Source organism: Rutidosis leptorrhynchoides, chromosome 10 (assembly GCF_046630445.1).
Source record: "Rutidosis leptorrhynchoides isolate AG116_Rl617_1_P2 chromosome 10, CSIRO_AGI_Rlap_v1, whole genome shotgun sequence".
In the NCBI taxonomy this organism is placed as follows: domain Eukaryota; kingdom Viridiplantae; phylum Streptophyta; class Magnoliopsida; order Asterales; family Asteraceae; genus Rutidosis; species Rutidosis leptorrhynchoides.
In genome coordinates, this window is record NC_092342.1 from 23,660,123 (window position 1) to 23,676,453 (window position 16,331).

At 31.6% G+C, this 16,331-nt stretch overlaps 1 protein-coding gene across 1 annotated transcript; it reads left to right on the top strand.

The window, feature by feature from the left end:
- Positions 1-9,623: 9,623 nt before the first annotated feature.
- Positions 9,624-16,070, top strand: LOC139871771 (casein kinase 1-like protein 11). Its single transcript, XM_071859499.1, has 14 exons — positions 9,624-10,061; positions 10,156-10,196; positions 10,862-10,931; positions 11,041-11,189; positions 11,273-11,368; positions 13,376-13,446; positions 13,915-13,976; positions 14,083-14,146; positions 14,255-14,339; positions 14,513-14,639; positions 14,757-14,830; positions 15,232-15,295; positions 15,366-15,463; positions 15,563-16,070. The coding sequence occupies exons 1-14, from the start codon at positions 9,986-9,988 to the stop codon at positions 15,821-15,823; spliced, it is 1,338 nt and encodes a 445-aa protein (XP_071715600.1). The 5' UTR covers positions 9,624-9,985; the 3' UTR covers positions 15,824-16,070.
- Positions 16,071-16,331: the final 261 nt, after the last annotated feature.

Sequence of the window (16,331 nt, forward strand, 5' to 3'; positions counted from 1 at the left end):
TAAGGTAAATATTATTATTATCATAAGTAAAATTATATTTCTGTAATCTAACTTTTATTAACTTCACTAACATTTATATTTATGTTATTTAAGTTATATATGGTCGGTTATACCGCCTGAATTATATTTATGTAATCTAAATTGTATTAACTTCACTAACATTTATATTTATGTTATTTAAGTTATATATGGTCGGTTATACCACCCGAATTATATTTATGTAATCTAACTTTTATTAACTTCACTAACATTTATATTTATGTTATTAATCGGGTGATCCCAATCGCTGTTAAAAAAAAAAACTTCACTAACTTTTATATTTATGTTATTTAAGCTATATATGGTCGATTATACCGCCTGAATTATATTTCTATAATCTAACTCTTATTAACTTCATTAACATTTATATTTATGTTATCTAATATTTATGATTACTTATGCAATTAATCATTATTTATTTCATGCATACTAATGTTTATTCTTAAAATTTATTATTTATGCATAATATGTTTGTTCTCTTAATCTTCGTATTTATACTAAACGTATTTATACTAAATGTATTTATAGTAATCGTATTTGTACTAATAAATTTGTTTTATTAAAATTATTATTAATACAACGAGTACATAATGGTTGTTAACGTCAACTGACGACGTTACAACGACTATATTTTTCAAATATAAAATAAACATCTCCGTTTTCACATTTTCACAAATCAGTCTTCATTTTCTCAGATTACCACTCTCAAAAAGTTTTTTGTAAAGATGATTCACACAAGGATGATTTTTTTCTATTGTATTGGTCATACTAACTATCATCATTGTTGCTAATATACCACCGGGTGAACCTATATTCTATCATGCTCTTGTGGTTTTATCATTTGTAATCATGCCATTATTCTGTTGTTTGCTACTTATAAATTTAAAATGATTCTAATTTCATTTTATTATTTGTCTATGAATAGAAGTTGATTGTGATTATGATTTATGTTGTTCATCTTTTTGATAATAGAAAATGTCGAATTTGAAAAGACTTAAATTTGCTCCTTTAGAATCAAGTGGGAACAACTACTTAACATGGGTTATGAATGTAGAAAAACATCTCGAATCAATCGGTATTTTAGAACCCCTGAATGAAAATAACAATTGTTCCGAACAAGAGAAAGCAATAGCAAGTATTTTTCTTAGCAAACATATTGACAAGTCCTTAGAATCTACATATTATATGATCGAAGATCCAAGTGCATTATGGAAAATACTCAAAGATAGATACGATATTAATTATCAAGAAATAAAAGTGATCCATGAAAGAATAAAATTTAAGATGTTAGTAGACGCTCTTATAAGAATCCCGGAGATTCTTATTAATGATCTGGTAACGTGGATCATCAGTCTAGTATTTCTTGAATACATGAACATCTTGTTTATCTCTACAAATAAGTCCCAAAAGAAAAGAAAACGAGAGTGAATCTGTTGAAAAATCTTGATTAAATAAACCCTGAACTACCTTGAGACTTGAATGGTTTGAATTTTCTAAGATGCCTAGCTTGTTATGTATCACTCATAAATAAATGGTTTAAGACCATAACGCATATGTTTATTAAGTGTTATCTTTTATGTACTTCAGATTGTAACTTGTTTGCAGGTAATATAATTTGATTATCTTGCTGAAATATAACTCATTATTTGCTTAACTTATTTAAAGTTTTAGTATGAATCCTGCTGAAATACAACATCAATTAAATGGTAAAGACCTATGTATTGCAGATAGTGGTAACATATACACTATGATCAAATCTAAGAAATATTTTATTGATTTAAATCAAATTAAGGAATTATAAATACTATATCAGGTCTTGCAAACTTGATATAAGGAACGAAAAAGGCAAAAATTCATATTACCAAATGATACGAATTTTCTGATAAACAATGCTTTGTTTTCTCCCAAATCAAAGAGAAATTTGTTAAGTTTCTCTGATATATATCATAATGGATATGATTATCAGTCAATGATAACCGGAAATGAGAAATACCTATGTAGCACCGAAAAGCGCATATGATGAAAAGCGCAGCGCGTATGATTAAAAGCGCATATGATAAAAAGCGCATATGATGAAAAGCGCAGCGCATATGATTAAAAGCGTAGCGCAGGCGCATATGATGAAAAGCGCATATGATAAAAAGCGGAGCGCATATGATTAAAAGCGTATATGATAAAAAGCGCATATGATGAAAAGCGCAGCACATGTGATTAAAAGCGCATCGCATATGATTAAAAGCGCATATGATGAAAAATGCATATGATGAAAAGCGCAGCACATATGATTAAAATTGCATATGGTGAAAAAGATATATGATGAAAAGCGCATATGGTGATTAATGAAAAGCATATATGGTGATTAATAAAAAGCACATATGGTGATTAATGAAAAGAATATTGAGAAAGAATCACCAATGTTTCTTGAAAGAATTCAAGGTTATATATATGGACCAATTCATCCATCATGTGGACCATTTTGATATTTCATGATTCTAATAGACGCATCTAGCGGATGGTCTCATGTTTGTGTGTTATCAAGCCATAATATGGCATTTGCAAAGTTTCTTGCACAAATTATTAAATTGAGAACACATTATTCTGATTACACCATTAAAAAGATGAGACTTGATAATGCTGGTGAGTTAACATCTCAAGCAATTAATGATTATTATATGTCTACAGGGATTGTTGTTGAACATCCAGTTGCTCATGTGCATACACAAAATTGGTTTAGCTGAATCAATAGATAAACGCAGCTAATAACTAGACAATTGGTAATGAGTACAAAACTCTCAGTATTTATATGGGGACATATAAATTTACATGATGCGACATTAATTCGCATTAAACCAAGTGCAAGTCATAAATATTCTCCATTACCAACTTAATTTTGATCGAGACCTAAATATTTTCCATCTTAGAACATTTGGTTGTGCAGTGTATTTTTAATTGCACCTGCACAACAAATGATTCCTCAAAGAAGGATTGAAATATATGTTGGATATGAAACATCTTCAATCATAAGATATATTGAATCCATGACAGGTGATGTTTTTACAGCACATTTTTGCTGATTGTCATTTTAATGAAAAATTGTTCCCTATATTAGGAGAAGAAATGAAAAAAATAAATAAAATGATGTTTCATGATATGAACATCAATTAAGGTATCATGATACTCGCACAAAAGAATGCGAAACAAAAATTCAAAAAAATAATGCATATGCAAGAACTTGCGAATAAATTGCCCGATGCATTTACAGATGCTAAAAGAGTGACTAAATCATATATATATCAGCAGTAAATGCTCTAGCAAGAATTGAAATTCCAAAAGCTGTCAATAATGTCACTCATGAGTCTTTTGTCACGTCTGAAACGTGGAAAACAAATTAGTTCCAAAGATAAAAATCCTCGAAAAGGATAATCAGCTGATAATGAGGAAGAAAAAAAAAAGTGTTCAAGAAGAATCACAAATCAATATTCCTTATGCAGAGGATATTGACAATGTAAATACATAAATTACAATAAATTATACAATATTATGGAACCCAAATGAAATGAAAAATCTCGATGAGATATTTTCATATAATGTTACAATGACATCATGAATAAAAATGATGATCTGGAACCAAAATCTGTCATTGAATATCAAAATAAACATGATTGAGCTCAATGGAAAGGAGCAATACGAGCTGAATTAGAATCGCCCAATAAAAGAAAAGTTTTCGAATCAATCGTTATCACTTTTAAAGATGTGAAACGTATGGGATACAAATAAATTTTTATCCGAAAAAGAAATGTGCAAATGAAGTTACAAAGCAAAACTAAACTTGTAACTCATGATTTCTCACAAAGACCAGAAATGAATTATGAGGAAAACTTATCCTCCTGTAATGGATACAATTACTTATTAGATACTTAATCAACCTAGTAGTTACTTAAATGCATCTCATGGATGTTGTAACTACTTATCTGTATAGATCACTTGATAGTGATATATATATATATGAAATGTCCCGTTCTTATTGATTAAAAACGTTCCATATTAATTGATTTCGTTGCGAGGTTTTGACCTCTATATGAGACGTTTTTCAAAGACTGCATTCATTTTTAAAACAAACCATAACCTTTATTTCATAAATAAAGGTTTAAAAACCTTTACGTAGATTATCAAATAATGATAATCTAAAATATCCTGTTTACACACGACCATTACATAATGGTTTACAATACAAATATGTTACATTGAAATTAGTTTCTTGAATGCAGTTTTACACAATATCATACAAACATGGACTCCAAATCTTGTCCTTATTTTAGTATGCAACAGCGGAAGCTCTTAGTATTCACCTGAGAATAAACATGCTTTAAACGCCAACAAAAAATGTTGGTGAGTTATAGGTTTAACCTATATATATCAAATCGTAACAATAGACCACAAGATTTCATATTTCAATACACATCCCATAATAGAGATAAAAATCATTCATATGGTGAACACCTGGTAACCGACATTAACAAGATGCATATATAAGAATATCCCCATCATTCCGGGACACCCTTCGGATATGATATAAATTTCGAAGTACTAAAGCATCCGGTACTTTGGATGGGGTTTGTTAGGCCCAATAGATCTATCTTTAGGATTCGCGTCAATTAGGGTGTCTGTTCCCTAATTCTTAGATTACCAGACTTAATAAAAAGGGGCATATTCGATTTCGATAATTCAACCATAGAATGTAGTTTCACGTACTTGTGTCTATTTTGTAAATCATTTATAAAACCTGCATGTATTCTCATCCCAAAAATATTAGATTTTAAAAGTGGGACTATAACTCACTTTCACAGATTTTTACTTCGTCGGGAAGTAAGACTTGGCCACTGGTTGATTCACGAACCTATAACAATATATACATATATATCAAAGTATGTTCAAAATATATTTACAACACTTTTAATATATTTTGATGTTTTAAGTTTATTAAGTCAGCTGTCCTCGTTAGTAACCTACAACTAGTTGTCCACAGTTAGATGTACAGAAATAAATCGATAAATATTATCTTGAATCAATCCACGACCCAGTGTATACGTATCTCAATATTGATCACAACTCAAACTATATATGTTTTGGAATCAACCTCAACCCTGTATAGCTAACTCCAACATTCACATATAGAGTGTCTATGGTTGTTCCGAAATATATATAGATGTGTCGACATGATAGGTCGAAACATTGTATACGTGTCTATGGTATCTCAAGATTACATAATATACAATACAAGTTGATTAAGTTATGGTTGGAATAGATTTGTTACCAATTTTCACGTAGCTAAAATGAGAAAAATTATCCAATTTTGTTTTACCCATAACTTCTTAATTTTAAATCCGTTTTGAGTGAATCAAATTGCTATGGTTTCATATTGAACTCTATTTTATGAATCTAAATAGAAAAAGTATAGGTTTATAGTCGGAAAAATAAGTTACAAGTCATTTTTGTAAATGTAGTCATTTCAGTCGAAAGAACGACGTCTAGATGACCATTTTAGAAAACATACTTCCACTTTGAGTTTAACCATAATTTTTGGATATAGTTTCATGTTCATAATAAAAATCATTTTCTCAGAATAACAACTTTTAAATCAAAGTTTATCATAGTTTTTAATTAACTAACCCAAAACAGCCCGCGGTGTTACTACGACGGCGTAAATCCGGTTTTACTGTGTTTTTCGTGTTTCCAGGTTTTAAATCATTAAGTTAGCATATCATATAGATATATAACATGTGTTTAGTTGATTTTAAATGTCAAGTTAGAAGGATTAACTTTTATTTGCGAACAAGTTTAGAATTAACTAAACTATGTTCTAGTGATTACAAGTTTAAACCTTCGAATAAGATAGCTTTATATGTATGAATCGAATGATGTTATGAACATCATTACTACCTCAAGTTCCTTGGATAAACCTACTGGAAATGAGAAAAATGGATCTAGCTTCAAAGGATCCTTGGATGGCTTGAAAGTTCTTGAAGCAGAATCATGACACGAAAACAATTTCAAGTAATATTTTCACTCGAAATAAGATTGTTATAGTTATAGAAATTGAATTAAAGTTTGAATATGATTATTACCTTGTATTAGAAAGATAACCTACTGTAAGTAACAAAGGTTTCTTGATCTTGGATGATTACTTGGAATGGATTTAGAAAACTTGGAAGTAAACTTGCAATCTTGGAAGTATTCTTGATTTTATGAAACTAGAACTTTTGAAATTTATGAAGAACACTTAGAACTTGAAGATAGAACTTGAGAGAGATCAATTAGATGAAGAAAATTGAAGAATGAAAGTGTTTGTAGGTGTTTTTGGTCGTTGGTGTATGGATTAGATATAAAGGATATGTAATTTTGTTTTCATGTAAATAAGTCATGAATGATTACTCATATTTTTGTAATTTTATGAGATATTTCATGCTAGTTGCCAAATGATGGTTCCCACATGTGTTAGGTGACTCACATGGGCTGCTAAGAGCTGATCATTGGAGTGTATATACCAATAGTACATACATCTAAAAGCTGTTTATTGTACGAGTATGAATACGGGTGCATACGAGTAGAATTGTTGATGAAACTGAACGAGGATGTAATTGTAAGCATTTTTGTTAAGTAGAAGTATTTTGATAAGTGTCTTGAAGTCTTTCAAAAGTGTATGAATACATATTAAAACACTACATGTATATACATTTTAACTGAATCATTAAGTCATCGTTAGTCGTTACATGTAAATGTTGTTTTGAAACCTTTAGGTTAACGATCTTGTTGAATGTTGTTAACCCATTATTTATTATAACAAATGAGATGTTAAATTGTTATATTATCATGATATTATGATATATAATATATCTTAGTATGATATATATACAGTTAAATGTCGTTACAACGATAATCGTTACATATATGTCTCGTTTCGAAATCATTAAGTTAGTAGTCTTATTTTTACATATGTATTTCATTGTTAATACACTTAATAATATATTTACTTATCATTTAACATAATTAACCAAGTGTATCAATATCTTAATATGATTCATATGTACCTAGTAAGACGTTGTTATAACGATAATCGTTATATATATCGTTTTCGAGTTTCTTAAATTAATAGTCTCATTTTTATGTATATAACTCATTGTTAAAATACCCAATGAGATACATACTTATAATAAAATCATGTTAACTATATATATAACCATATATATGTCATCGTATAGTTTTTACAAGTTTTAACGTTCGTGAATCACCGGTCAACTTGGGTGGTCAATTGTCTATATGAAACCTATTTCAATTAATCAAGTCTTAACAAGTTTGATTGCTTAACATGTTGGAAACACTTAATCATATAAATAACAATTTCATTTAATATATATATAAACATGGAAAAGTTCGGGTCACTACATATATATATATATATATATATATATATATATATATATATATATACATATATATATATATATATATATATCCATGAAGGGTTTAAGGTATCAGAAACATCCAATGCAAAACCCAAAGAAATGTACTCAATCAAAATACAAAGGTCTTTATATGGGTTGAAACAATCGGGTCGTATGTGGTATAAACGATTAAGTGATTACTTGATAAGCAAAGGTTATACAAATAATCTTATTTGCCCATGTGTATTCATTAAGAAAACTATATTTGGATATGTGATCATAGCTGTTTATGTCGATGATCTTAACATCATAGGTACAAATAAAGAGATCAATGAAGCCATTCAAATTGTAAAGAAAGAATTTGAAATGAAAGATCTTGGAAAAACCAAGTATTGCCTTGGTTTGCAAATTGAGCATATGCCTAATGGTTTACTTGTACATCAAACAAATTATACATACAAGATTTTAAAACGTTTCAATATGGACAAGGCAAAACCATTAAGTACTCCTATGGTTGTTAGATCACTTAATGTTGACACTGATCCATTTCGTCCATGTGAAGATCATGAAGATATTCTGGGACCAGAAGTGCCATATCTTAGTGCAATTGGAGCTCTTATGTATCTTACAAATTGTACAAGACCTGATATTTCTTTTACAGTTAATTTGTTGGCAAGGTTCAGCTCAGCTCCTACCAAAAGACACTGGAATGGGATCAAACACATATTTCGATACCTTCGAGGAACTATTGATTTATGGTTATTTTATTCTAACGAATCAAAACAAGATTTGGTTGGTTATGCAGATGCAGGTTATTTATCTGATCCACAAAAAGTTAAATCTCAAAATGGATATGTATTCCTAAATGGAGCAACTGCAATATCATGGCGTTCTCAAAAACAAACACTTGTTGCAACATCATCAAATCATGCCGAAGTGATTGCATTACATGAAGCTACTCAGGAATGTTTTTGGTTGAGATCAATGACACAACTCATTACCGATTCTTGTGAACTAGAACGCGATAAAAGCCCAACAACTATCTATGAAGATAATGCAGCTTGCATAGCACATATGAAAGAAGGGTATATCAAAAGTGACCGAACAAAACACATACCTCCTAGATTCTTCTCATACACTCAAGATCTCATTAAGGATAACCAGATTGAAATGAGATATGTTCAATCCAGCAAAAACTCTGCTGATCTTTTCACCAAAGCACTTTCAACTGCTATTTTCAGAACGTATACTCACAATATTGGCATGAGGCATGTTCAAAATATGTAACAGCTCAGCAATGTCTACTTGATGGGGAGTCAACTCTATGCTGCACTCTTTTTCCCTTAACTAAAGTTTTTTTTCACTGGATTTTTTTTAGCAAGGTTTTTAACGAGGCAGTACTAGTTGATCTCTAATGAAAACAAATTGCCATCCAAGGGGGAGTGTTATGAAATCAAAAGTCAAGAATGGATGTGGATGTCAATTTGAATAATAGTTACGCATGCATTTGAATAGTTACTTGTACAGTAAAATTTATAGTATAAATATAGGATCGAATGTAATCAGTTTTTGCACCATTCACTTCAATATTAGTATCTCCTTTCTCTTTAATATCAGTAATTCATAGTCAAGAGTCAGATCACTAAAGGTAGTTATAAACTCCTAAATCATAAGAGACTATTATTAACTTTTTGGGAAATTTGACCTTTATTGATGGAGTATAATATTGAGATGGAGTGAATATTTTATTGATGGACATATGCTCATTTGTTTGCCTCTTCCTTCAACCTCCTCCTCACGATCCTTATTTCTTTATATTTTTCTTTATTTTATACACAATCATCATTACATATTTATATCTTTCATCATTTATCATCGCGTTTCACTCTCCAAAGCATAAAACCACAAATAAAAAACTCCCATCTTTATCTTTCTTTACTTCTCATCTAACTTCCTCAATCTACGTTTGTTTGTCCCCCACAAGTTAAATTAACTTGAACCCACATACATATATCTTACTCTTCTATCATTTAGCCTCAAATTTTGTATATTTATTAGTTAAATAGTTGTTGGCAAGTGTTTTTCTTACCAAGCTAACATCTGAATTTGGTTTATTTAATTAAAAAGATTCCTGCTTTGAGTATTTCTTGTTTTTGTATACTCTAAAAGGTTGTTGATTTTGTACTTTTATACAAAATAAAAATATGGGGTTTTGTAGTTTTTAAATCAAATTCTTTCTTTTATGTTTCTTGATTCCTTACAGTGTAAAAGGTTGCTGATTTTGATATTTTATCCAAAACATAACCTGGGTTTTTGTATCTTAGAAAAAGATTCTTGATTTTGTTTAGTTTGATAATAGGTTGCTAATTTTGATGCAAGATTTGGTGTTAGTGTTGTAATTATCAGCCGAGATTTTCATCTTATTTTATAAACCCTAATTTGAGGTTTGGATTAGGTTTATGTGGATCTGAATTGGTATATACAATTAATTATAAAATAGAATCATGGATCATGTTCTTGGAGGAAAGTTCAAACTTGGAAGAAAAATTGGGAGTGGATCCTTTGGTGAACTTTATTTAGGTATTTATTAATTATTGTTTTGTTTTTTGCTCTTCTTATTTTTTAGTGGTTATTACTCAAATGTTATATTTTTATTTTATTTGATGATATGCAGGTGTTAATCTTCATAGTGGAGAAGAAGTTGCTATTAAGCTGGTAGTCAACCTTTCATTATAACAACCTTGAAGCTTATAATTGTTTGACTAATTAATATGTTAATTGTCTGATTAGGGTATTGATTTTTTAACCATTGTACTTTGATTTTTCCTAATCTTCGATAAGTTGTTTTTTCTGCAAAATCCAAAAAAAAAAAAAAAAAAAAAAAAAAAAAACCAGGAGTTAATATTGAAATCTATGTTCATAATACTTTCCGATAACACGCGGTTTATGTCCACCTTTTTTTTGGTTGGAAAGTTCAATACTTTGGTTTGAATATCTAATCACTCGGTTCTTTTGTTATGGTTTTGCCAAATATATACATTTATTAGACTTCTTAATACAATATATGATGAAGATGTATACATAATGACACTCTGTTTATATAACTAGTGAAGTTTGTTACAATCATAGTCCTATACTTCCTTTTGGCAACTTTATATTTCCTGATAAATATAAGTAGTGTCTTTATTACAAGTTCGTAAGTACATTCGAAAGACAAAATAATAGCAAAGTTTTATTTTTCTTTTTCTGACAAATTAAAAACAGAGCATGTCTATTACCGACATTCATGTATGAACTATTTCTTGATGAGCATGTTGTATAATTGCCTTGTGCTTGTTGGACGTTGAATTTAAATATTCATCCGTTGTTATATACTCCAGGAACCTGTCAAAACGAAGCATCCTCAGCTTCATTATGAATCAAAAGTATATACGATTCTGCAAGGAGGAAGTGAGTTTCCGAACCCATTTAACTTAAATAGTTAGTTTGAAACAAAATTTTATTTCTTACTGTATTATTTAATAACCAAACCATTTAATTTATGCATTTGTTAATAAAGCTGGAATACCGAACCTGAAGTGGTTCGGAGTCGAGGGAGAGTATAATATCATGGTTATTGACCTTCTTGGACCGAGCCTCGAAGACCTTTTCAATTACTGCAATAGAAAGTTCAGTTTGAAGACAGTTTTAATGCTTGCAGATCAACTAGTAAGGGTTCATGTACATATAAGATTATTGATAATTGTGTTTCTAGTTTAAAAATGTTTTATCACTTGTATTTACTTTTGCAGATAAACAGAGTTGAGTACATGCATGGGAGGGGTTTTCTTCACCGTGACATAAAGCCTGATAATTTCTTAATGGGTTTGGGCCGAAAAGCTAATCAGGTAATTTGGGTAATACCTTGTTGATGAAAGGTCAAAACATTATATATCTATAAACTTAAATGATAATGGAAAATGTCAAAATCCGATTTTTATTCAGAAGACAGTTTTTGTGTTTGGTACATATATGATTAGAGTGGACGTTGGTGAAAATTTTGTGTTCGTAGTTTACAATGTTTTATATGGTTCTTGACCTTTTTAATTAAATTTCTATATTTTGAGTTAATAGTGTATCGTAGAGGGTTTATTTATTTGGACCGCCCGTGTTTTGTCATTGGACCATGTGTAAATGGGGACCAATGATTTCAGCTGGAGCAGAAACACAGGAAACAAAAGGGAGTCTGCATTTTCTCTTGCCTCAAAAATCAAAAACCACCACAATTTATAAACGTTAATTTGTTCTTGATTTCGAAAGAACTTGACGTCACCGCCACCACCATTAAATCCTAAATCTCATAACGAACCACAGAAACAAATTTCATCCCCATCGGATCTCTGACGCGCTCCGACGAGATTTCTTCATGAACTTCGCCGGAATCCTATTTTCCGGTTAAAACAAGGAAGACTTTGATCTTTGTAGTTGATGTAGTGCGGTTATTTGTCTCGAAACCCACTATGTCGAGAAAGATAAATATATAGAAGAGAAAGATAAAGGAATACCTTTTTTTCTTAACCGATGTTGGTTATTTGGGTTGTATTAAGCATCCATTTGCTCCTATTATTCTTCGACTTGTTTTGTTAGTTACTAGAAAACGGGCTCGCGCGATGCTGCGGGGCCTTTGAGTTTGCGTATTTATAGTTAACGGAGCGTATTATAGGTGTGTATATGTATTGAGTATAGTCCAAGGTGTTGAGCCTTTTTTTTTAGTGTCCGTTTCGCGTATAGTTAGTCCCGTTGGGTTTGTAAGATTTTTCTGAGTTGAACGGTGGGTTCTGAAAAATTTAACGCGAGGGTAGTGGGAAGATATGCCCCGTTAAAAATATGGGTGAAGTTTAATTAAGATTTTTAATTTAAATAAGAAATTTACGTTTTGCACCCCTGTTTGAAGGGCTAAACTTGAAAGTTGGATAAAGTTTGGGGGGAATATGTTTTTTTTTTGCTGTTGTTGTTTGGACAACGTGGGGGGGTCAAAACGACCAAACCCTCCACGTAAAATTTAACGCGAGGGTAGTGGGAAGATATGACCCGTTAAAAATATGGGTGAAGTTTAATTAAGATTTTTAATTAAAATAAGAAATTTACGTTTTGCACCCCTGTTTGAAGGGCTAAACTTGAAAGTTGGATAAAGTTCGGGGGGAATATTTTTTTTTTTGCTGTTGTCGTTTGGACAACGTGGGGGGGTCAAAACGACCAAACCCTCCACGTATATTAGTATATAGGGGTAATTTTTTTTTTAATTTTAGACAAAAAACGGAAGTGAGAATTGGTTAGACCAGTTGTAACAAGCCCCATTTCACGGCGTGGGGATGAGGTGGCAGCAGGCGCTGCCGTGGGTGATGGTGTGTGCGGGTGTGTGCGTGGGTCTGCAACGCAAGAAGCCATGGGCGTGTTCAATTTCTTTAATTTTTTTATTAATTTAAAATATTATTTTATACCCATTTTTAATATTTAACCCAATTATATTTTAACACATCATCACAATACTCCCAATCCACACCAAAAACTCACACCACCACTACTCCACAAAAACAACCCACACGTCCTAGTCATAAAAAAGGTACAAAAATCAACTCACGCCCCCAACTCACGCCCCGTACCGTTACGAATGTTCTTAGTTGCCGGTTCTAGTTCACGTGGGACCCACCTCAATTGGTTGGATGGAGAGATGTGTAAAAATAGTCATCCTAAGTGGGACCCACCTCTATTGGTTGCCAGTGCATGTTCGATAGAAAAAAGACGGTCTGAATAGTAGGACTCATCGTAGATTGTGTTCAAATGATTAAATCTTGAAAATCGAAGTTAAAGATGTCATAGATCTGGTAGTAGTCTGATAATCCTTATTTTGGCAGGTGTACGTCATTGATTTTGGCCTTGCAAAAAAGTATAGGGATCTTCAAACACATAAACACATACCATACAGGTAAATCAGATTTTTTGAAATTAATTAATTTTTTTTTAACATTTTTAATTTTTTAATTTTATAAATTATCTAGTTTCTGGCAATAACTTCCATCCCTTATGTTAAAAAGCAGCAGAGTACAGGTGGATGAATAGTCGGGTTGGGTAAACTATCAATACTGATTCATCTCAGAATACATGTAATTATAATACAGCTATGTTTCAAAACTTTCTTTGTGTTCTATAAATTAGTTTAATCGATAATGTAATATTGCTAAGTAAAGCAAGTTTTAGGTTTAAAGTATCTTGAAATACTTTAGACGTCTTTTGACCCATTTTTTTAGCCAACTTCCATCAATTTACTCTTTAATCTGTTGGAGAACAAATACAAGTAAAATAGACCCATTTTTGGGTAATGGGTTAAAATTGACACCTTTTTCTAGTTGCACTCAATCATAGTGCTTATTAATTACCATTCATTTCTTTTTAGGGAAAACAAGAACCTCACAGGCACTGCCCGTTATGCAAGTGTCAACACACACCTTGGTGTTGGTATGCTTTTCATGAGTTTATCTCATAAATTTGAAATTATTTGCAAAAAGATATTGTAAATATTTTGATACGATCAATTACTATAATATTTTTTTCTACCATGCAGAACAAAGTAGACGAGACGATCTTGAATCCCTCGGTTACGTTCTTATGTATTTCCTAAGAGGAAGGTAAATGCATAAAGTTTCTGCCTTTTTTGAAAATATTTCTTTTTATCTTTTTACCCCACGTTTTGTAAACACTTGTGCTCTAACTCGAGCTGTACGTATATGTTAAAGCCTTCCGTGGCAGGGACTTAAAGCGGGAAACAAGAAACAGAAATATGACAAAATAAGCGAAAAAAAGATGTTGACTACAATCGAGGTACTACAAATAGTATTATATAAACTACATACATTTTTTTATATAACTACATACATTTACTTTATATAACTACATACATACACATGTATGAATGTATGTATCGAAAAACCTAAGTTCCCTGATAAATATAATTCTGAACGAAGAATGTCACGTTATTTTTTTTATTCCTACAGGTGTTATGTAAATCGTACCCATCGGAGTTTGTATCATATTTCCATTATTGTCGGTCTTTGAGATTTGAGGACAAACCAGACTATTCATATTTAAAGAGGCTTTTTAGAGACCTATTTATTCGCGAAGGTCAAATTTCACAATTCATATTAAGAAACCTTCTATACTGAACTTGTTCTGTACTTTTAATTAACTTAAATGCGTAGATGGCTTTCCTTTTTTTATCATAAAATATTATAATCACAGGCTATCAATTCGACTACGTCTTCGATTGGACGATGTTGAAGTACCCTCAAATTGGCGCCAACTCCAGAACACGAGTGAGTGAAAATCTGATAATTCTTTTTTCTGTATTTTGGCGTTGGAGCTAGCAAATGGTGGGTTTGTTGCTTTGTTCTGGATTGGGTAATGGGTCAAAATGTGTAGGTTATGACTTATGATGTACTGTGTTGTCCATAACTGATATTCTATATAAAAATAGTTGGTGTATCAAATATGGATTGCAAAACTTATATTACCTCTTATGCACTAAAAATAGAAGTTGAATCTTGACCCGCTCAACCCGTTTCTCTTTCACGAGTTGCTAACATATCTGTATTTTTACCTGTTTGACCCGTTTAGGGATAAAGCACGAGTCAAATCGACACATTCCTTAATATGTGGACAAAAGTTTCCACCTTTACATGTTTTAATACAGCTTTTTTATTTTTTATTTTTTCAGATTCAAGGTGGGAATACAAGTATGAATGTTGGAACATCAGCCGAAAAGCCTGGAAGGACATCAGGTATGGCTTATAAATGGCTTTATTACATATATATCGACAAACGCTAATGACTATATTTATATATATGCAGCTGGTCAAGATATACGTAATAGATTCTCGGGTGCAGTAGAATCATTATCAAGAAGAACGTCATTAGGTGGTAGCCGCCAAAGGATATCTGATGACGTGGTAAGCATATGTACATTTGTTCTTTAACGCAACGATCCTTTAGGGTTTGACTTTTTAAATGTCAAAGTTGACTATGACTTATAATTTATCAATCAACAGCAACCTGATGCTGAAAGACTCTGGTCCTCTCGAAATGGAGACTTGTCAAAACGTACCGCCACTCCTGGCGGCAGACCGAGTTCGTCAGTGGAAGCAACGGAAGGCCGGTTGACTCGGCTTGTCTCGACGAGTGGGGCCCGCTCATCGACTACACGAGTCCAACCAAGCTTTGATACCAAACCATCGGGATTTGTACGAACTGCAAAGGGTGGCCATGAAGATCCTCTTCGCAACTTTGAGTTGCTATCGATCAAGAAGTGAAAGAATCACCATTTTTATTCGAGTAATTTTAGCTCTTGAGAAAATGGATTATCTCACTTTGTTTATGCATTTTAAACTCATCACCTGAAGAATAATGACCCTTGAATATCATTTTAAATTGCAATATTGATTTTGCACATTTTTAAGGCAAAATCTAGATCGAATATTAATAGATTATTGTTGCATTTCACGTGTGTAGTAATTTCGTATTGTGCTTATAGTAATGACAAATAAAATTAGTAATAACGTCGGTTTTTGATCCATTTATGGTATTTGTACACCCCCTTATCTGTAAGGAAAATTTGCTTTCATTACTTTTCTTTTGGCCCGAGTTTTCGACTCGTTTTGCGAGCAAACTAATTTCGAGGCGACAACCTGCTTTGCAAGTTGTCCGGAGTCGTGCTTGGTGAACCTCAGCCATAAGGGGTTTTTTTGATTCTCCGTGAATTCGAACTCTTGACCTCTTTTTTCTGCTTTAGTGGGAAATGTGTTAATGTGTTGTCAAATT